Source organism: Lutra lutra, chromosome 5, assembly GCF_902655055.1.
Source record: "Lutra lutra chromosome 5, mLutLut1.2, whole genome shotgun sequence".
NCBI classification, from domain to species: Eukaryota; Metazoa; Chordata; class Mammalia; order Carnivora; family Mustelidae; genus Lutra; species Lutra lutra.
In genome coordinates this window covers 98,909,210-98,931,212 of record NC_062282.1, presented here as the reverse complement: position 1 = coordinate 98,931,212, position 22,003 = coordinate 98,909,210, and the positions used below count along the sequence as shown (strand labels likewise).

The 22,003-nt window shown below is 42.4% G+C and overlaps 1 protein-coding gene across 1 annotated transcript in view; it reads left to right on the top strand.

The window, feature by feature from the left end:
- Nucleotides 1-22,003, top strand: part of CCDC125 (coiled-coil domain containing 125) — a 29,277-nt gene that overhangs the window by 1,386 nt on the left and 5,888 nt on the right. The window contains 8 exon segments of the mRNA XM_047729154.1: nucleotides 6,211-6,559; nucleotides 10,383-10,441; nucleotides 11,788-11,874; nucleotides 13,078-13,155; nucleotides 14,061-14,146; nucleotides 18,698-18,780; nucleotides 20,289-20,404; nucleotides 21,178-21,285. Coding sequence (XP_047585110.1) covers nucleotides 6,211-6,559; nucleotides 10,383-10,441; nucleotides 11,788-11,874; nucleotides 13,078-13,155; nucleotides 14,061-14,146; nucleotides 18,698-18,780; nucleotides 20,289-20,404; nucleotides 21,178-21,285 — 966 coding nt within the window.

Genomic DNA, 22,003 nt, shown 5'->3' with positions numbered 1-22,003 from the left:
ACCCTGGGATCATGACCTGAGCCGAAGGCAGAGGCTTAACCCAGGCCACCCTGAGCCACCCAGGCGCCCCTCAGCTTATAGTTTTGATCATTGTACCCTAATATTAACAGAGGGGTCTCAGCAAAGGGTATACAGGAAATCTCTGCACTGTCTTTGCAACGTAATGTAAATCTCAAATTATTTTCACAAAAAGTTGAAAAACAAAATGTCAGAGCAGGATGTAGCAGGCCATTGTTCACCAGGGTAGGCCCACGATAGTTCCTCTTTGCAGAGCCTGACAGGAATTAGGTGTCTGTTTGACCAACCTGTTTGCTAGGGCAGGAGTTGTCAGTCTAGTGGGTGTGGATGCTTCTAGTCCAAGTTTTCTGGGCAGGAGTCTTTTTTCTTTCAGTTCTGTCTATCACGTCTTTGGATACTCCTCGCAGAAGGGGCATGTGCAATAAAAATGTCAGGAAGGACTATTAAAAAGGCAGAGATGCCTGGCTGCCTCAGTCAGAAGAGCATGTGTCTCTGCGTCTTGGGGTGCTGAGTTTGAGCCCCAGGTGGGGTGTAGAGATTACTTAAAAACTTTAAAAAAAAAAAAAGAACTTTTTAAAAATGGCATGCCTGGGTGGTTCAGTCTGCTAAGCACCTGACTGTTGGTTTCTGTTAAGGTCATGATCTCCTGGATCATGAGATCGAGCCCTGTATTGGGCTCCACGCTCAGTGGGAGTCTGCTGGAAGATTCTCTCCCCCTGCTCCTCCTCCCACTCACTCGCTCTAAATAAATCTTAAAAAAATAAAAAATAAAAAGGTACAATAGAGAGCTAGGAGAAATCACATCCAGTTCAGGAGCATCAGGAGGGCTACTGGAGGGAGTGTCTGTCATGAACAGAGGGGGACTTAGAGGAGAAAGCCTTCCTGTGGTGAAGAGCACCAGCAGAGGCTTGAAGGTGACTGCATAGAGGAGACCTAGGTGCAGGTGCAATCCTTTTTTTTTTTTTTTTTTTTAGGATTTTATTTGACAGAGATCACAAGTAGGCAGGGAGGCAGGCTGGGGGGTTGGGGGGAGCAGGCTCCCCGCTGAGCAGAGAGCCCAATGCAGAGCTTGATCCCAGGACCCTGAGATCATGATCTAAGCCAAAGGCAGAGGCTTAATCCACTGATCCACCCAGGTGCCCCAGTAGGTGCAGTCCGTCTTAATGGAAGCACAGAGCCTGTCTGGGGACCAGTGAGAGCTGAAATGGGAAGTAAAAACTAAAGTCTCATTATATGTAACAGGGTGACACTTACTTTAATTATATATGCCATGGGAGCCATGGAACGTCTTAGGGTAAGAGAAGGTCATCACTAGATCTGTGTGCTTGGAGCAGCAGTGTATAGGATGGCTTGGAGTAGAACAACTAGGGAACTATTGGTTTAGCCCAGGAGAGGTAATAAATTCAGTAGGGCTGCAAAGATAATATCCAAAGAAGGATATGGTTTGGGAAGATTTTATAGGCCTAGAGGACTTGGTAACTGAAGGGATCAAGGAAAAGAGAACTACCAAAGTTTTGGATCTGGGTGTTTTGGAGCTTGAATGATACATATGCAGAAATAGAAGACTTGATGAGTTCTAGTGTGGGGTGGGAGGGCACTGATTTCTTTTTTGAATGTCTGTCTTTGAATTAGGGCAGGACATCCAGCTGGAAATGTGTATGTATTGGTGTTTACCAGTGGAAGCCAAATGTACCCAGCAGGGATAGAAAGAGGAAAAGGAGCCTGAGCAGGCAGTCATTCTCATAGGGCTGAGGAGCTAAGATTAACGGGGAGCCTGCACATGAGGGCGTGGCAAATGAGTTGTGTCACAGCTTATGCACAGGTGGGAGAGGCTGAGGGGCAAGTCTAGATCTTGAATTTAGCAATTAGGAAGTCAGTGATCACTTTCCAGAGAGTTGTTTGGGTGCAGATGTAGAAAGATTGCTCATCGCCTTCTGTTCATCGTATGGCTTTTCCCAAGTGACCAGAACACTGGGCCAGGAGCCAGAGATATGGCTTCTAGTTCTGGTTCTGTCACTATCTGTGTTATTTTGGGGAAGTCATGTATAGCTTGTACTAACATAGAAAAATAAAACTAGAAGAACCCTTTTATTCCTAGCAACACCTAATAATCCGTAGAACTAGTGTTCCACAGGGTACACTTTGGGAAGTGCTGATATAGAAGCAGAATTTTGGAGCCTTAAAAAACCAAAAAATCAGCTTATCCAATCCTCTCATTTAACAAAGAAACTGATACCCAAATTCCAAGTCAATGAACATTGATTTCAAATGCATTGATGGCACCCCAAATAACCCTATGAAGTAGTTAAGCTTAAACCCATTTTGGAGACTGGAAAACATGCTCCAAAAAGTTAAAGGACTTGCCCAAGATCACAGAGCAGCAAGTAGTGGAATAAAATCTGAATTCAGGGGCTGCCTGGGTGACTCAGTGGGTTAAGCCTCTGCCTTCAGCTTGGGTCATGATCTCAGGGTCCTGGGATCGAGTCCCGTGTCAGGCTCTCTGCTGCGCAGGGAGCCTGCTTCCTCCTCCCTCCCTCCCTCTCTCCCTCTCTCTCTCTCTCTCTCTGCCTGCCTCTCTGCCTACTTGAGATCTCTCTCTGTCAAATAAATAAAATCTTAAAAAAAAAAAAAATCTGAACTCAGACCTCCTGAGTCAGGGCCTTCTCTGTCACCTACCCTGCTGCCTCCCTAGTTTTCAACACTGAATCCTTTTAAAACTGCCTGACTGGAACATTAGTAACTTCAAACATTGTCCCTTTCTTAGAAGGCATCTGTTCTTTTTAAAAATTATTTTTTTTCAAGATTTTATTTATTTATTTGACAGAGAGATCACAAGTAGGCAGAGAGGCAGGCAGAGAGAGAGAGGAGGAAGCAGGCTCCCCACTGAGCGGAGAGCCCGATGCGGGGCTGGATCCCAGGACCCTGGCAGAGGCTTTTAACCCACTGAGCCAGCCAGGCGCCACCCCCCCCCTTTTTAAAAAATATTTATTTATTTGAGAGAGAGAGAATGAGAGAGAAAGAGAGCATGAGAGGGAAGAGGTCAAAGGGAGAAGCAGACTCCCCGCCAAGCAGAGACCCCTATGTGCGACTCGATCCTGGGACTCCAGGATCAGGACCCGAGCCAAAGACAGTCGCTTAACCAACTGAAGCCACCAGGCGCCCCAGGAGGCATCTGTTCTAAAAGTAATTTAGTTTAACTGAATTACATATGAATATTAGTATATAAAAAGTGGGAGAGTACACAGCCAGCAGTTCCCAAAGTGAGATTTTTTAAAACGGTGGAGTACTAGATTGTGGGAAAGTTCATTTATGTTCACCTGTGAACAGCAGAAAGACAGAACCATGATACCTGAATATGTGGCACACTAAAAAATATTCTTAGCTAATCCCACGATTGCTTACTTTTTCCTCTTGCTACTTTTGTCCTTTGTGTTGACCAATTCCATTTTCTCCACTGCTGGCTGCCTAGTCCTGACCACACCCTCCTTACACAGAGGTGTGAGATTGCATTTACAAACAGGAATTTGCGATAGAGGTAAAAACACAGCTTCTTAGGGATTTTCTATCTTGACAAATAAAAATAGACAAATTTACTTATTTTGGAAATAAACTGGTAAAGGAGCCAAGATGATTTTGTAAAAATTTGGGTAAAAAATGACTTACTTTCAGTTCTGTTTGATGTTATAAATGATAGGAATGTGGTTTATTCTGATGTTAATTTCATTCAGGTTCTTCAAATGACAGAAGGCTGTGGCTAAGAGCTCCACAGTGTTTCTGACATTAGGGATCAGAATTCAGAATCTGGTTCTATCTCTTGTTAGCTATGTTACTTAACCACTCTGTGTCTAATTAAGTTCAGTTGTCTAGACTTAAACAATAACAGTATTGTCTTGCAAAGTGAGGATTAAATAGAACAATCTAAGTAAAACACTTAAGTAGTGCCTAGCACACAGAAAGTAAACCACAAGTGCTATTATTACATCACTGAAAAAGAACTGGTGCTGATTTAAAGCATCTAGTTTAATAATTTGCTTAGGAAGAGGGCACAGCTTGTTCCTCAATCCAGTTAAAGGTCCCTTTTATTCATTTATTTATTTTTGCTTAAAAAACAACTGGGCCACCCAGCACCCTATGTGTGGTTTTAATAGTGGAAGAATAAGAGAAACATCTCACTAAAAAAAATGCAAGACTTAGATTTAATTATTTTTTAAAATTATTATTTATTTACTTGACAGATCACAAGTAGGCAGAGAGACAGGCAGAGAGAGAGAGAGAGAGAGGAGGAATCAGGCTCCCCGCTGAGCAGAGAGCCCGACGTGGGGCTCAATCCCAAGACCCCGGGATCATAACCCGAACTGAAGGCAGAGGCTTTAACCCACTGAGCCACCCAGGCGCCCCAGATCTAATTATTTTTTTTAAGTTCTGGTAAGCAATTATTTAAACAGCAGGATATTTAGAGAGGATGTCAGATGTATTTATTTATTTTTTTAGTGAGTCTTGAGAAAAGGAGATGTTTCTAAACAAGTACATCACAATAGAGGTTTTGAAATGCCTGGTGGTGAAAGTCCTTCTCAGTTGTACTCCCACAAGAGGAACAAGGCTGAGCAGTTAAGGTGCTCTCCAGCCCCTGGGCTAGGTACCTCCAGTGGTCAGTGGTCTTTCCTCAGGGAGGGCTTAGTGGTGGGCACTATAAGGCTTTTTTTTTAAAAGATTTTATTTATTTATTTGATGGAGAGAGACACAAAGAGAGAGGGGACACAAGCAGGGGGGACTGGGAGAGGGAGAAGCAAGTTCCCGCTGAGCAGGGAGCCCGATGAGGGGCTTGATCCCAGGACTCTGGTATCATGACCTGAGCCGAAGGCAGACGCTTAAAGACTGAGCCACCCAGGCGCTCCAATAAAGCCTTTTTATCTGGAATCTTTCCTCTGGGAAGAATGGCAGGCACTTAGCTCCACAGTAGGCAGAGCCTTGCTGAGGTGACTGTTTTTCTGATGGACAGGAGAATATTTCAATGCATTTATTCGTTCCTTCATTCACTTATTTAAGAAATATTTCTTGAGTACCGATTATGTCCCAGATACTGTCTTAGGCATTGGGAACGCAGGGATGAGCCAAATAGACAAAATATTCTCTTCTTAAAGAGCTTACTTTCCACTTAGAGCCGTGGAGCAGGTCTGGGCTTCAGCAGAGAAGTTTCAGGTTGCCCTACCTTTTGAGAGGCATCATAGGCAGGGCAGAAGCCACTCCTACTTTCCTAGACCCCACCTTTATACTGCCTTCCCCCTTTCAGTGGTGTGATGGGGGAAAATGAATAAAATAGGGAGGGGTATGTTAGAAGGTCCTAACTGCGGCAAAAATAAAGCAGGGAAGTGGGAGGGAGAGAGGTTTGCACTTTTAGACCCCATGTCGGTCATGGAGGTGCCACTGGAGGAAAGACACAAAGGAGGTGAAGAACCAGTTGAGCGGCTGCCTGGGGAAGATCATCCCAGGTGAACTGTGTCTTCATAGAAACAGAAGGTGAACCAAGTAGAGCTAGAGGAGAGGCTCTAAGAACGCCAAGCACCTAAAGGGCATGAAGCCCCGTGAAGGGACAGAGGCAGGTGGTCTCTATAATCACTGCAAGTCCCAGTTTTCAGAGACTCCCTGAATTCTATGTAGCTCTTAGACTGTGAAAACCATACCCTTTCGTCTCTTTTCTTGGCAGAGGCTGATCTGCTTTATCCTGATCAGGAGATTATTAGATTCAGTAAAGATTTTCCTGCTTCCTTACCATTCCCTGCAATCTTTGAAATAAGAGGTTGGATCTTTTCCTACCTAAGAGGTCCTTAAATGTTAAATGAATAGGATTGCAAGGGCAGTTTGTGTGCTGATGCCTTGCTGGGATAGTCACGCCTGTATAATGGAGAAAGAAACTTTTCTCCCCGCTAAAACCCAACTTTAGGGGCGCCTGGGTGGCTCAGTGGTTAGGGCCTCTGCCTTCAGCTCAGGTCGTGATCCCGGGGTCCTGGGATCGAGCCTTGCGTTGGGCTCTCTGCTCGGCAGGGAGCCTGCCTCCTCCTCCTCTCTCTCTCTCTCTGCCTGCCTCTGTGCCTACTTGTGATCTGTCAAATAAATAAAAATCTTAAAAAAAAAAAATAAAACCCAACTTTATTATACTGATGGTCTTTAAACTACTCTTTCTCTTAATCACAGATAACCTGTTTTCCTGATGTTGAATACAGCATCTGGCTGATGAGCAGGGTGGTGAGGCCCCCGAGTGAGGCAGAGGTTCGGACCTGGGAAACGGAAGATGATGACATGGCAGAAGGTGACTTAGGGTATGGTCTCGGAAGAAGGCCTGGCAGTATTTATGAAGTCCAAGTCTCACACCTGTCGACATCGAGAAAAAGATCTGATGGCAAGGACTTTAGCCCGCCCCCATTTCCAGGAAAGGGAGGGGAAAGAAGTGGTGCCATTTTCCAGTACTCCAGGCAGGAGAGCTTGCAAGATACATACCCAGAGGACCACAGAACTTCACACTCCAGAGGACAAAGTAGCAGCGGTAAGAGTGTCTAGTGCCCCCTCCTTTCTCCTTCTCTGCTGTGAATTTTATCAGTGCTTTCACTCTTCCAACACCAGACAGTAGGTCACTGTAGTGGATTCTGGAAATTCATCTTTATTCGCCTTTTGGGATTGGTGATAGTACAAAAGTAACCCACGTTTCTATTTTCAAGGATTGTACAAATGGAGTAGTTATTCTGCCTTAATACAGATACGTTTGTGATATCAGTGATAACCTACCTTGCCTTTGTGTGTGTGTGATTTAGTGGTATGCCTCATCCTTTTTTTTTTTTTTTTTTTAATTCAAGTATTTATGGGGTACCTCTTAGATGCCAGGGGCTGTTCTAGGCTCTGGGAACATTAGTGAACGAAAGAGTCTCCATGTCATGAAGTTCACATTCTAGTAGAGAAGAAAAAATTACTCTACCAGTCAACAGCTATGTCACTCGAGGCAGTAGAAAGCACAGGAACAGTGAGCATTTGGTCTCCCATCCAAGTCCTAACCAGGCCCGACCCTGCTTAGCTTAGATCAGACAAGATCGGGCACATTCAGGGTGGTGTGGCCACAGACAACTGTGAGTATTTGGAAGGGCTAGCATATGCTCTTCCAGGCAAGGGTCAGGCCTTACCACCCATCTAAGGAGGTGGCTCTTGAGCACCAGAATGAAACGATGTCCAAGCCTAGAACCTATCTGGGGAAGGCATGTTCCAGGCAAAACGTATCTGTTTCTGGTTATTTTAGGAAAGTCATGAAATCCTTCCCTTAAAAATTAATATTTTTTAAAAGCAAACCTCGGGGCGCCTGGGTGGCTCAGTGGGTTAAGCCGCTGCCTTCGGCTCAGGTCATGATCTCAGAGTCCTGGGATCGAGCCCCGCATCGGGCTCTCTGCTCGGCAGGGAGCCTGCTTCCTCCTCTCTCTCTGCCTGCCTCTCTGCCTGCTTGTGATCTCTCTGTCAAATAAATAAGTAAAATCTTAAAAAAAAAAAAAAAGAGTCTGTTATGGGGTGCCTGGGTGGCTCAGTGGGTTAAAGCCTCTGCCTTTGGCTCGGGTCATGATCCCAGGGTCCTGGAATCAAGCCCCACATCGGGCTCTCTGCTCGGCGGGGAGCCTGCTTCCTCCTCTCTCTGACTGCCTCTCTGCCTACTTGTGGTCTCTGTCTGTCAAATAAATAAATAAAATCTTTAAAAAAAAAAAATAAATAAAAAAATAAAAGCAAACCTCTACACTCAACCTTGGGTAGTGAAACCCGGGGATCAACAGTCACCCACTCCACCGACTGAGCCAGCCAGGTGCCTCTCAAAAGGTTAATCTTAACTTATCAGAACAAAAAATAAATTATGCCATATATCAAGGAAAAAATAAAATTCAGGATCTTGTCGTGATAGAATATGACAACTTCAGAACGGTTGGGAACCCAGGGGTGACTTCACATCTGCCTGGTGGCACAGCTTTTGTTTGGCCAAATCTTCTGTAATCCATGTAGTAAAATTTACCGCACCCAAGTGGAATGAACACAAAGTAGAACAACATGAGAATAATTTAAGAAACATGGTTTCTAGATTTACAGAAAACAGGCTGCAGCTGAGGATCTTAGCCCCCCAGCTTTCATAATCCCTCTTGAAATTAGGATGGGGTTATTTATATATTTTTCTTTCAATTCCTTATCATGCATAGAGGTTGGGTTTCATTTTGCAAGCAAGATGTTGAAAATCACACATGATGCTAAGAGGCTTTTGTAAGAACATGAGGAAACGAATGGGATATAAACAAGATATAAAAGTATGAGCTCCTGTCATGTTGGGCTATGGACTTTTATCTTAAGTTAGCCTGATCCTACATAAGGATAGTGTATTGATTTCTTAATCGCTAACAGGTAATTTCCAAATTATCACAGATCTAATGCCTTAAGAAAACAATAGCTTATTATCTTACAGTTCTGCAGGTCAGAAATCCAAAATAGGTTTTACTGGGCTAAAGTCAAGATGTCGGCAGGGCTGTGTTCCTTCTGGAGACTCTAAGGGAGAATCCATTCCTGTGCCTTTTCCAGCTTCTAGAGCCCACCAGCATTCCTTGCCCTGTGGCCACCTTCTCCATCTTCAAAGCCAGCAATGGCTGGTAAAGTCTTTCTCATGCTGTTTCACCCTGACACTGACTTTCCTGCCTCCCTCTTTCATTTATAAGGACCCTGGTGAGTACAGTGGGATCATTTGGCTAATCCAGGATAATCTCTTAGTCCTTAATTTAATCATACCGACAAAGTCCCTTTTGCCCTGTATTCACAGGTTCTGGGGATTAAGATGTGGTCATCTTTAGGGCCATTTGTCTGCCTACCACAAGTATTACTACAACAGGACTTGTCATTGCCAACCCAATGTCATTTGTTTCTGCTTGGGGCCTTGTGCCATCAGAGTAAGAACAAGATTTAGTTTTTGCCTCCGATACTGTCATATTGAAAGTTCAGAACAGCAAAGAAGAAATTCTTTTGAGAAGTTTTTAATGTTCCTCAAAATACTCTTTCTAAAAAATCTTTTCTTCCTCTTACTTTTTCTTAATTTTCTTGCTTGTAATTTACCACTTTCATGTTTTTCTGTTGCCAGTGAGACCACAATGAAAAAAAAGCTCCTGGGAAGCTCAGTTTAATGTCTCAATTGATCACGTTAAAGAGAGAATAATTGAAGCTACAGGAGACTTCTGGTCATTCTCCTTAGAAAGAAATTAAACAGGTTATTTCTTAGATATTCATATCACTACATTGATCAGACTTAAGCCAAACACCAAAATTTATTTCACTCACCGACATTCATGTTTTGTTTTTTTTTTTTAAGAATTTATTTATTTATTTGGCAGATAGAGATCACAAGTAGGCAGAGAAGCAGGGAGAGAGAAGTTGGGGGGGGAGGGCGGAGCTGAGCAGAGAGCCTGATGCAGGGCTCCATCCCAGGACCCTGAGATCATGACCTGAGCCAAAAGCAGGGGCTTTAATCCACTGAGCTACCTGCCCCCTCCAACATTCATGTTTTTAAATACTGTTTGGCATGTAGTCATTAACCAATTCATTAACAACAGTTTTATTAGAGAGTCTCTTTTTAAAGAGTATTTTTTTTTAAGATTTTATTTATCCATTTTACAGAGAGAGAGAGAGAGATCACAAGCAGGCAGAGAGGCAGACAGAGAGGGGGAAGCAGGCTCCCCGCTGAGCAAAGAGCCCGATGCGGGGCTCGACCCCAGGACCCCGAGATCGTGACCCGAGCTGAAGGCAGAGGCCCAATCCACTGAGCCACCCAGGTGCCCCTTAAAGAGTATTTTTATTCAAAAATATGTATCTTTTCATTTGCGCAATTTTTTTTTTTTTAAGATTTTATATATTTGACATGGAGAGAGATAGTGAGAGAGAGCGCAAGCAGGGGCAGTGGCAGGCAGGGAGAAGGAGAGGGGAGAGGCAGACTCCCCGCTAAGCAGGGAGCCTGATATGGGGCTCAATCCCAGTGCCCCTTAATTAAGCTACCTATTTTTATCATTATTTGATTTATTACAATTCTTTCATCTTGACAAAAAATTGTATTTGATATTTTGTAAACAGATGTCCTGTATTAACTAGTTTAAAAAAGTATTTGTTGGGGCTCCTGGGTGGCTTAGTCGTTAAGCGTCTGCCTTTGGCTAGGGTCATGATGCCAGGGTCCTGGGATTGAGCCCCAGATGTGCTCTCTGCTCAGCAGGGAGCCTGCTTCTCCCTCTCCTTCTGCCTTTCCCTCTGCTTGTGCCCCCCTAAATAAATAAAATCTTTAAAAAAAATCTAAAAAGTATTTGTTTTTTTCCTAATAGATTCTAATTTGGAATTGTCAAATGTAGAATTAAAGCAACGTCTTCAGGCTACTTTAGAGGTAAGTATTCTGGCTAATATAAAAATTCTCATGTGAACAAAAAGCCCACTGATATTTTAAGTAATATTACAAGTGTCTGGAAAACCACGCTGGCTTTCCAGATATTCTCTGAGAGCCACGGTGTGAGGCTCTTGACTTTCAACTGGCCTCCTTTCTTATCTTCCTCTTCTCTCAAGAAAGCTATGTTTACATAAACATGCCCTCCAGCTTGCATCACCCACCACCCCCCCACCCCCCACTCCCCCCACCCCCGCCCCAGTCTTTCACAACTTCTCTAATCTGCTCCTGGAGAAAAGAGTTACGAAATGCCCTCCATCTGTCTTACCTGTGTGTGTGGCCTGACATAAACTGACTTCATTTAACCTCTTGGAAGTCAGACCAGCAGGTTTCCCAGGCGCTGCTGGGAGTAGGAGTATCTCTGTGGGGTTCCTATCTTTTGGGGAACAGGAAGCCTATGTAACGGGTATTTCTTACTCTTCTGGGGAAAGCTACGAAGCTACGGGATTCGTTTTCCAGGGCTGCTGTAGCAAAACACCACAAACAGATGACTTATAAAACTACAGAGATGTATTCTCTCTCAGTTCTGGAGGCTAGAAATCTGAAATCAAGACGTCAGTTGACCATGTTCCCTCTGGAAGGTCTAGAAGAGAATCCTTCTTTAAAGGATTTAAAGATTAAATCTTAAAATTTAAGATTAAAGATTCTCTTTAGGAAGAGAATCTCTTCCTAGCTTCTGGAGGTTACCCCTGACAGTCTCCTCCTTCCTTGGTTTATAGCTGTCCCTCAGTCATTGCCTCTGTTGTCACATGGCCTTCTCCCCTTTGCGTCTGTGCCCAAACTTCCCTTGTGTTAGGACAGCAGTCTTGGATTGAAGCCTACTCTAATCTAGTATGACCTCATCTTAATCTGATTACATCTGCAAAGACCCTCTCTCCAAATAAGATCACATTCTTAGTACCAGGAGTTAGGATTTGGATGTATCTTTACTTGGGAGGGACATAATTCAGCTGATGATAGGTACTATAGCTTGTGGATGATCACATGCTTATTTTAGGTGCTCTAAAAGATTATTTTCAGATTCTTCGCTGTGTGGTCTATAAGGGTAAAAGCAAAAGGTCTGGGCTTTTAGTTACAACAGGTACCTGATGGTGAGAGTTTCAGTCTAAAGCCTGCCTGGGCTGCTTAGGAAACCTAGAGGAATTTCTAGCCTCTTTTGTAAGGTCAGAATGCTTACATTCAAAGTGCTGGGTATCAGAGTGTTGAGCTTACTGTAAACTATCCAAAGTGATCATTTGGGGAGTTGCATATCTTACAGATATATAGACTAATTTTACTTTTCCCCTTAGGAGGTAGAACTTTTAAAAACGGAACTTGAGGCATCTCAAAGGCAACTTGAAGGTAAAGAGGAAGCACTGAAAATTCTTCAAAGCATGGTAAGAAGTTATTTTTTAATTTTGGTCACTTACACATTCCTACCATAGGTAGTATGTTTTTTCATTCATTCATTCATTCATTCATTCATTTATTTATTTATTTAAAAGATTTTATTTATTTATTTGACAGAGATCACAAGTAGGCAGAGAGGCAGGCAGAGAGAGAGGAGGAAGCATGCTCCCTGCCAGGACCCTGGGCTCATGACCCGAGTTGAAGGCAGAGGCTTTAACCCACTGAACCACTCAGGCGCCCCTGGTTTTATCTTTTAAAATAAAAGCATCAGTGCTTAATATAGGTTTTTGTTTTTTTGTATTTTTTTTGAGGTGGAGATTGTTAAAACAGTTCTATTGAGGTAAAAATTTATATGTTAAGGATTTCACTTGTTTCCAGTATACAGTTTATTTTTGCTGACCTTAGAGTTGTATAACCATCACCATGATCTAATTTTAGAATATTTTCATTATTCCCCAAAAGGAAGTTCTAACCCATTAGCGGTTACTCCCCATTCCCATCCCCCACTCTAGACAACTCATCTCCTTACTATCTTTTGGATTTGTCTTTTCTATTTCATATAAATGGAATGCTAGAATATGTGTCTGGATTCTTTGAATTAACATGTTTTTGAGGCTCATGCGTGGTAGGCATGTGTCAGTACTTTCTTCCTTTTTATTGCCTAATATTCTATTGTATGGATAAGCCATATTTGTTTATCCATTCACCATTTAATGGGCACACACTGTTTCCTCTTTTGGGCTCTTAAGAATAACACTGCTTGGGGCATCTGGGTGGCTCAGTCGTTAAGCATCTGCCTTCGGCTTAGGTCATGATCTTAGGGTCCTGGGATCGAGCCCCACATCGAGCTCCCTGCTCTGCAGGAAGTCTGCCTCTCCCTCTCCCACTCCCCCTGCTTGTGCTACCTCTGTCGCTGAGTCTCTCTCTGTCGAATGAATGAATGAATGAATAACACTGCTTTATTTGTTCATGTACCAATCTTCGTGTGGAAAGCTCTTTCATTTATTCCCAGATGCATCAGGAGAATCAAACGAAGATCTTTTGACATGTGAACTATCAAATTCTCCATAAAAGGTGGTCTCTATGGAAATTCTCTGGTGTTGTATTGTGAACCTTACTCTGTATATAGGAGTAATGAGAAACTTAATGAGAAACTTAATTTGTACTGATATGATTCTTATTCTTCTTAGGCAATATTTGGCAAAGCCACGAGTCACACCCAAATGATGCTTCAAAAAACTATGGAACAAAAGAGATCCTTGGAGAAGGTATTTGCCACTTTTAGTATAGACTTGTTTAGTGCACTGAGCTTTCAAATAGAATTTCCTTTAAAAATCACTATATCAATGGCTGTGTCATTTGTGCTTACCCTCTTTTAGTTGTGCTTCTATTTTATACAGACCCTTCCCTTTTGGAGCTTACAGTCCAAAATATATTATTACACAAGCAAAGAATTAAGATTTATTTCCTTATTTTAAGTTAGTGCCAAATTGACACTTCCTATTTTTCTTTTTCCTTTTTTTTTTTTTTTTTAAGATTTTATTTATTTATTTGACAGAGAGAGAGACCACAAGCAGGCAGAGGCAGGCAGAGAGAGAGGGGGAAGCAGGCTCCCCGCCGAGCAGAGAGCCCGATGCGGGGCTCGATCCCAGGACCCTGAGACCATGACCCAAGCCGAAGGCAGAGGCCCAACCCACTGAGCCACCCGGGCGCCCCATTCTTTTTCCTTTTTTCTTTCTCTGCCTGCCTGGCAGAGCCTGCCTCTTTCTGACCATCTCATGGTCACTAAAACAGTAGTCAGGAATCATCTTGGAAGGTTTTGTTCCTATGCCTGTTGTAGTCTCCCTTGATGACAGTGTCCTGGGGTCAAACTTCAAAGCATATGTTTTGTTTGTGGGTTTGTATGGGTTGGGAGTGGGGACAATGAGGAATGCAGGTTTTGAGCAGCAAAACTTGAAGCTATTTCTTATAGGAAGGTTTGGCAAAGTTTTTCTTGAGTGCTAAAAAGGCACGTTATAGGTGTTTACAAATGTCACAGACTCTTTTTGAATAATTAGTTTCTTTTTAACCTATTCCTTTTAAGTAATTAATGATTTATTTCAGCTGTTCACAATGTCCTGAAGTGATTTACTTGTAGTAACTTTCCATGAAAAGTGCTATTTTCTTTCTATAGGAAATAAATGCTTTGCAGTGGGAAATAGAATTTGATCAGAATAGATTTAAAAATATAGAGGAATCATGGACCCAAAAATATGACAGGTTTGTATATTCTTATTCTATAGTTTTTCTTTGTATATAATTTATCTGTATATTTGTTATTTTTAATATTTATTAATTTGAGTAATCTCTACTCCCAACATGGGGCTTGAACTCATGACCCCGAGATCAGGAGTCACATGCTCTTCCTCTCTGTCTCTTTCTTTGTAGTTAAATATGTATAGATATCTGAGCCATTTAAGAGTAAGTTGCATAAAAGGCCTCATGACTAAATATTTCACTATGTTAATAAAAGGGACTTTTGGGGCGCCTGGGTGGCTCAGTGGGTTAAAGCCTCTGCCTTTAGCTTGGGTCATGATTCCAGGGTCCTGGGATCGAGCCCCGCATCGGGCTCTCTGCTCAGCAGGAAGCCTGCTTCCTCCTCTCTCTCTCTCTCTCTCTGCCTGCCTCTCTGCCTACTTGTGATATCTGTCAAATAAATAAATAAAATCTTTAAAAAAAAATAAAAAAAATAAAAGGGACTTTTATAACTATAACAAAATTATCAAAATTAAGATATCAACCTAAGGGGCGCCCGGGTGGCTCAGTTGGTTAAGCGGCTGCCTTCAGCTTGGGTCATGATTCCAGGGTCCTGGGATTGAGCCCCGCATCGGGCTCCCTGCTCAGCAGAGAGCCTGCTTCTCTCTCTCCCCCTCTCCCTGATGCTCTGCTTACTTGTGCTCTCTCTCTAGCTCTCTGTCAAATAAACAAATAAAATATAAAAAAAAAAAGATATCAACCTAATACTCTTTTTTTATTTGATTTGCTAATTATGCTAGTAAACATCTGACTCTTAGTTTTGGCTCAGGTCATGATCTCAGGGTCCTGAGATTTAGCCCTGTGTCCAGCTCCGTGCTCAGTGCAGAGTCTGCTTAAGACTCTCTCTCCCAGGGGCATCTGGGTGGTTCAGTGGGTTAAGCCTCTGCCTTCAGCTCAGGTCATGATCTCGGGGTCCTGGGATCAGGCCCCGCATCGGGCTCTCTGCTCAGCAGGGAGGCTGCTTCCCCCTCTCTCTGCCTGCCTCTCCCCCTACTTGTGATCTCTGTCTGTCAAATAAATAAATTAAAAAAAAAAAAAAAAAAGACTCTCTCCCCTTTGGAGTGCCTGGGTGGCTCAAGTCACTTAAGCTTCTGCCTTTGGCTCAGGTCATGATCCCAGGGTCCTGGGGTCAAGCCCTGTGTTGGGCTCCCTTCTCGGTGTGGAGTCTACTTCTACCTTTCCCTCTGCTGCTCCCCCTGATTCTACATTCTCTCTGTCAAATAAATAAATAGAACCTTAAAAAAAAAAAAAAAGACTCTCCCTCAAGAAGAAAGGGGGGACACCCGGGCGGCACAGTCAGTTGACTGTGATACAGTCATGACCATTTGGCTCAGGTCATAATCTCAGGATTGTGAGATTGAGCCCTGCATCAGGCTCTGCATTTCATGGGGAGTCTGCTTGAGATTCTCTCTCTCCCTCTCCTTCTGCCCCCACCCCTGGGTGTGCATGTGCTTTTACTTAGTCTCTAAATCAATCAGTCTTAAACAAATTCCAGCTTTGGTCAGTGGGAGCCCCTTCAAGCTGGCTTCTGTGGCTTTCTGACACCTCCCTATTATTGTTTTGAGCACTTTCTTGCTTTCTGGTACAAAATATTCTAAGCTATTATGCTTAAAATATTAAGCATTTCTTCAGGGATCCCTGGTTCCTTTAAATGGGGACTCGTGTTTAGAAATGATCTTAGTGCTAGGTGTGTTTATTGCTGTTGGAAGTAGATGTTTAACCCACTGCACCATCAGGCACTCCCAAATTTGGAAAATTTTAAGCAACAAAAGAAATTATGATAGTAATGGCTTTTAACCAGTTGAATAATGCAAGAATTCAGGAATCCATTTTGGCATAAACAAATGGGGGAGAAAAAAGCTCTTTATTACAGTAAAATGCCAGCAAATAAATGTAGAAGGAATAACAGAATTAGCAAATTACCATTTGGCAACCATCATAGTAATAATGACTGCATCAGGCAGAATAGTCTGTGGATGTAGAAACTAGTGGGTGAGAATCTGATAAATCACATAATCTCAGAGCATCTCCCCACAAGAGCTTATTAATCACAAGGGGAAAAAATAGTGACTTTATTGTGGAGAGTGAGGGTATATACCCCACAGTCAACACACTGTGTTCAAAACTTGTTTAGTTTCTTGGGGTGCCTGGGTGGTGCAGTCGATTCAGCATCTGACTCTTGGTTTTGGCTCAGGTCATGATCTCAGGGTGCTGAGATCGAACCCTGCATTGGGCTCCATTCTCAGCGAGGAGTCGGCTTGAGTTTCTCTCCCCTTCTCCTCCTGCTCCACCCCACCGCTGTGCTTGCTTGTGTTCTCTTTCAAATACATAAATCTTTGAAAAAAATTAAAACTTGTTTACTTTTTTCTCTTTAGTATGGTTATACTGCTATTTTAGTTCATTTGTTTCTATTTTTATTCTTATTTTTCCACCGTCCTTGTTGATTTACTTATTCAGCTTGTTTATTTTTTATTTTTTATTTTTTTATTTGACAGAGAGAGAGAGAGAGATCACAAGTAGGCAGAGAGGCAGGCAGAGAGAGGAGGAAGCAGGCTCACCGCCGAGCAGAGAGCCCGATGCGGGGCTCTATCCCAGGACCCTGAGACCACGACCCGAGCCGAAGGCAGAGGCCCAACCCACTGAGCCACCCAGGCGCCCCTATTTTTGACTTTGTAAAACACTGACATGCTTCCCAAAGTCAGAACTATTTGAGGTATAGTCAGAAATGTGATTCTCCCCGCATGCCTACCCCATTCCCAGCCTCCTGGCATCCTTCCTTTTCTTCACCATCTGTAGATAATCAGTCTCACTATTTTCTGATTTATCCTTCCCGTGTTTCCTTTTGCAAAAATGGGCATATATGTGTTCTCTTATTTCTCCTTTCTTACATCAAAAAATAGTTGACTGTAGTCTTTTGAACTGTTTTTACTGTTTAACAATATATCTTGGAAACCACCCCATTGTGTGGATGGGCCATAGTGTACTCAACCATTCCTTAGACAGGCACTTTGTTCCCAATATTTTGCAGTTATGAACTATGTACCTCTCTATGCAAGTTTCTGAAGGTGGCCTAAAGTTATACATGGTGTTTAAGATGATGAAAACTTTAGTAAGGAGAAATGGGGCGCCTGGGTGGCTCAGTGGGTTAAGCCTCTGCCTTTGGCTCAGGTCGTGATCCCAGGCGTCCCATTTTTATTTATTTATTTATTTGTCTGTCAAATAAATAAATAAATAATCTTTAAAACTTTAGTAAGGAGAATGAATATTCAGAAGGATGCCCTAGAGATATTTCTGATTCTTTTTTTTTTTTTTTAATCTTATATATTTATTTGAGGGGGAGTGAGAGAGATGATGAGAGCATGATGAACAGGGGCAAGGGGAGAGGGAGAGGCAGGCTCCCTGCTGAGCTGGGCTCAATTCCAGGACTGAGAGATCATGACCTGAGCCAAAGGCACATGCTAAACCGACTGAGCCACCAAGGTGCCCCATTTTTTTTTTTTTTAAAGATCTTATTTTATTTATTTGACAGAGAGAGATCACAAATAGGCAGAGAGGCAGGCAGAGAGAGAGAGGGAAGCAGACTCCCTGCTGAGCAGAGAGCCCGATGCGGGGCTCGATCCCAGGACCCTGAGATCATGACCTGAGCCGAAGGCAGCGGCTTAACCCACTGAGCCACCCAGGCGCCCCCCCATTTTTTTTTTTTTAAGATTTTATTTACTTGAGAGAGAGACAGAGTGTGTGAGGGATAGAGGGAAAAGCCAACTCTGCACTAAGTGCAGAGCCCCACTTGGGGCTCAGTCCCAGGACCCTGAGATAACTTGAAGGCATATGCTTACCTGACCAAGCCACCCAGGCACCCCTGCTTCTCTATTTTTTACTTTAATTAATTAACTAATTAAAGGGAGAAGGGGAGAGAGAATCTTAAGGAGGCTCATGCCCAGCGTGGAGCCTGACCTGGGGTTTGATCTCATCACAACATGAGCATGACCTGAGTTGAAATCAAGTGTTAGGCAGACACTTAACCCACTGAGCCAGCCAGCGCCCCCCCCCCAACTTTTTATTATTTTATTTTTTAATTTGAGATACTTCTGATGCTTTCTCAGCTAAATATACAAAAGAATTGAGTATGTTCAAAATCTTACCACAACTCTTTTTTTTTTTTTAAGATTTTATTTATTCATTTGACAGACAGAGATCACAAGTAGGCAGAGAGGCAGGCAGAGAGAGAGGGAGAAGCAGGCTCCCCGCTGAGCAGAGAGCCCGATTCGGGGCTTGATCCCAGGACCTTGAGATCATGACCTAAGCTGAAGGCAATGGCTTAACCCACTGAGCCACCCAGGCGCCCCTTACCACACTCTTTTAAATTGTTTTTGTTTTGTGACTCATATATGTTCTAGACTGTTCTGAAGTAAGAAAATTTTTATTTGGGTTTTTGTGTTCTAATTATGAGATAAAAATCTTATTCAGCCATGAAATGTTAATATTTTAGTTATATGGAGGGTACTTTTTTCCTAGGCTAAACTGTGAAAATGCAGTCCTCCAAGAAACTTTGAATGTAAAAACAGAAGAAATTAAAATGCTCAAGTCAGAAAATACACGTAAGTAAAGAGTGATAGTTTGATGATCTTTAAAAATATTATGTTAGAAGATCATTTTTATTTATTTTTATTATTTTTTTAAAAAAGATTTTATTTATTTATTTGACAGACAGAGATCACAAATGGGCAGAGAGGCAGGCAGAGAGAGAGGAAAGGAAGCAGGCTCCCTGGCGAGCAGAGAGCCAGATGCGAGGCTCGATCCTAGGACTCTGGGATCATGACCTGAGCCGAAGGCAGAGGCTTTAACCCACTGAGCCACCCAGGTGCCCCAGATCATTTTTAAATAGAGTGTTCTACGTTAAGAACATACATACTGATAGGGGTGCCTTAAAGTCTTTAAAAAAAAAAAAAAAAAGAGGGGCGCCTGGGTGGCTCAGTGGGTTGGGCCGCTGCCTTCGGCTTGGGTCATGATCTCAGGGTCCTGGGATCGGGCCCCGCATCGGGCTCTCTGCTCGGCAGGGAGCCTGCTTCCTCCTCTCTCTCTGCCTGCCTCTCTGCCTGCTTGTGATCTCTCTCTGTCAAATAAATAAACAAAATCTTAAAAAAAAAAAAAAGAATATTAAGATGGCATCAACTTTTTTTAAAAGATTTTATTTATTTATTTGACAGGCAGAGATCACAAGTAGGTAGAGAGAGAGAGAGAGAGGTGGAAGCAGGCTCCCTGCCGAGCAGAGAGCCAGATGCAGAGCTTGATCCCAGGACCCTGGGATCATGACCTGAGCCGAAGGCAGAGGCTTTAACCCACTGAGCCACCCAGGCGCCCCGATGGCATCAACTTTTTATAAAATTTTAAGAAATGTTGGTTCTTCCTTCCCTTTTTCTTTTTTGTTCTTCCTTCTTTGTAGAAACTTTTAAATTAGTGGCTTGAAAGGGACAAAATTCTAAATCAGGTCATGGACCTGTGAGGGGCAACTTTCTGTTGTTCAGTAAGTGAACTATGGTAGATTTCTCCTTGTTAGGTTAGTTCAGGACAGAAGTTGCCCATAGCCACATCCTCTCCCCCTCTACCATCTCACCCTGCAATAAGAGAGGGAAAGTTACTATTTCCTCCTCAGTAGAGAGGAGGATGTGTCTAGTTCTAAATGTTGGGTTGAGAGCCTCTTGTGAAAACTAACAGAAGTCCGATAGAGTTTGTATAGGTGGTACATCATCTGATTGTCTTAACTATCCAGCAAGTGCAAATAAGTTGCATTTCTATGTTCTCTTTGAAAATCCTGCAAATTTTCTTTGAGCAAATGAAGACCAGACTCTGGTGGCAAAATTAAGATACTTCAACATTAAAAATAGTAATATTTAACCTAGTGTTACCTGTGTATTATCTCACTTGATAATTTTTTCCTGGATGGGGCCAGATGAAGTAGGCAATGTCTGTGTATATGCATTGCTTGTAAGGAGTGAGTGTATGGAAAAAAAATTTTTTTTAAAGGAGTGTATGATGTTGGTATAACTGAATTAGGTGAGGCTGGAGTTAAATTTCATAACTAACACTCTTCCTTGGCCCTTCCTAGTTTTAAATCAACAGTATTTGGAGGCCCTTGCCATGCTTGATGTCAAACAGCAGATGGTGGCTCTGGAAAACGTGTGCCACAATAAAAGTGATTTTACAGAGGTTTCAGGTCTTGAGGTGGGTAAACAGGTTGGAAAGTTGAACAAGAGGGAAATTTTCTACTTTCCTTTTCTCCATCACCATCTGCTCCACGTTCTAGAATAGCACTATCCTTAGTAATTTGAGAGTGAGGGAAGAGAGGCCCATCAGGTTGCTCAGGGGAGTTCTGTAGACTTACTGGCACCAAGCATGTCCATGCATTATATTCTTGGACACTAGAAGATGTGTTGGCCACCTCCTGCCCCTTTTAGTTCTTATTTTTATAGTTTTAGCAGAAGCTGTGTTAGCTGTGTCTCACATTCCATGATGACAGGTATTTTTTAGAAGTGGAAGGATGATTATCTCCTGGCATATTTTAAGTCATTTCATCATTTCTGAGCACGCACCTCTCCCTGGTGGGAACTGGTAGGAGTAGATGCTGGGCAGCAGGACCAAGCTCAGTCACAAGAAATAACACATGGTGGGTGTTAATACTTTCTTCATTAGTTCAGGTTGCTGCCAGGGATACAGAACTATAGAAAACTGATACCCACTTAAAGGTTTTAGAGAAGGAAAAGGAGTAAGGTAGAATTCCTTTGTTTTGTTCCAAGTAATAACATTGTTTCCTCATTTGTAATTTTCACTTGGGTCCTGAAATCCTTGTCTCAGCTTTCTTCTATTTTTTTCCTTTCCAGGTTCTTTGAATTAGATGCTTGAATAGAAATGTGCATGTGTGTGTGCACCCTTATGTTTGTGTGTGCAGCTAGGCAGTATGACACTTAGTAATGGGAGTAATGCTTTTGGATTTAAAGCTTGCTGTCCTTGGAGCCTGCCTTTGCCATGGCCCTGGAGGGAGTCCCTGCGCCTGTGCCAAAATGGCGGCATCTGCTCACAAAATGCTTCTTAAGCTCAAACAGGAGGTATTGTATTATCAAAACACTAAAGAATTGGTTTTCTCCCATAATAGAATAAAGGAAAATATCTGCAATAATTAGCTTCATTTTAGTAGTCATTGGCTATGGAACTTATTCTTAGTTTTATGTGATAGAATTAACTTATAAACTAGTTTCTATTTACATGGTTCTAAAATACAAATAGTACTTGGCCAGATATGGTGTCAACATGAAGTTGTTTGACCAAGTCTGTACTAAATTTATATTTCTTTTCTCTATAAATGGCCCTAAAAATTACTACACTACACACTCTTGCTTAAAATCACTAGGATCCATAACTCTGATAAATGGGGAGATAAACATGAAGCTCATTAGAAAAGCAGCAAGATACAGTGGAAGGAACCTTTGTACCAGCCAGACCGAAGTTTGAGTCTTAGCTCTAGAATTTTCTAGGTGTGTGGGTTTAACATATGTTAAACAGACAGTAATAACTAGTTACTAGGCTCTTGCAACGATATAGAGGAAGCAGACAATTTAATGTTTAGCATAGTGCCATGCAGGTGCCTGGCATTTAATCAAAGGACATTTGCCATTATTATTAGTTTTAATAACAAATACAGAACATGGACCAGAATTTTAAACATATTTTACCTTTACTGAAGTATGGAATTTTAAGTCTTTAGATATAGGAAAAATAACAAACATAAGTAATTCATTAGCAAAAGTATATGATTACACATCAGAG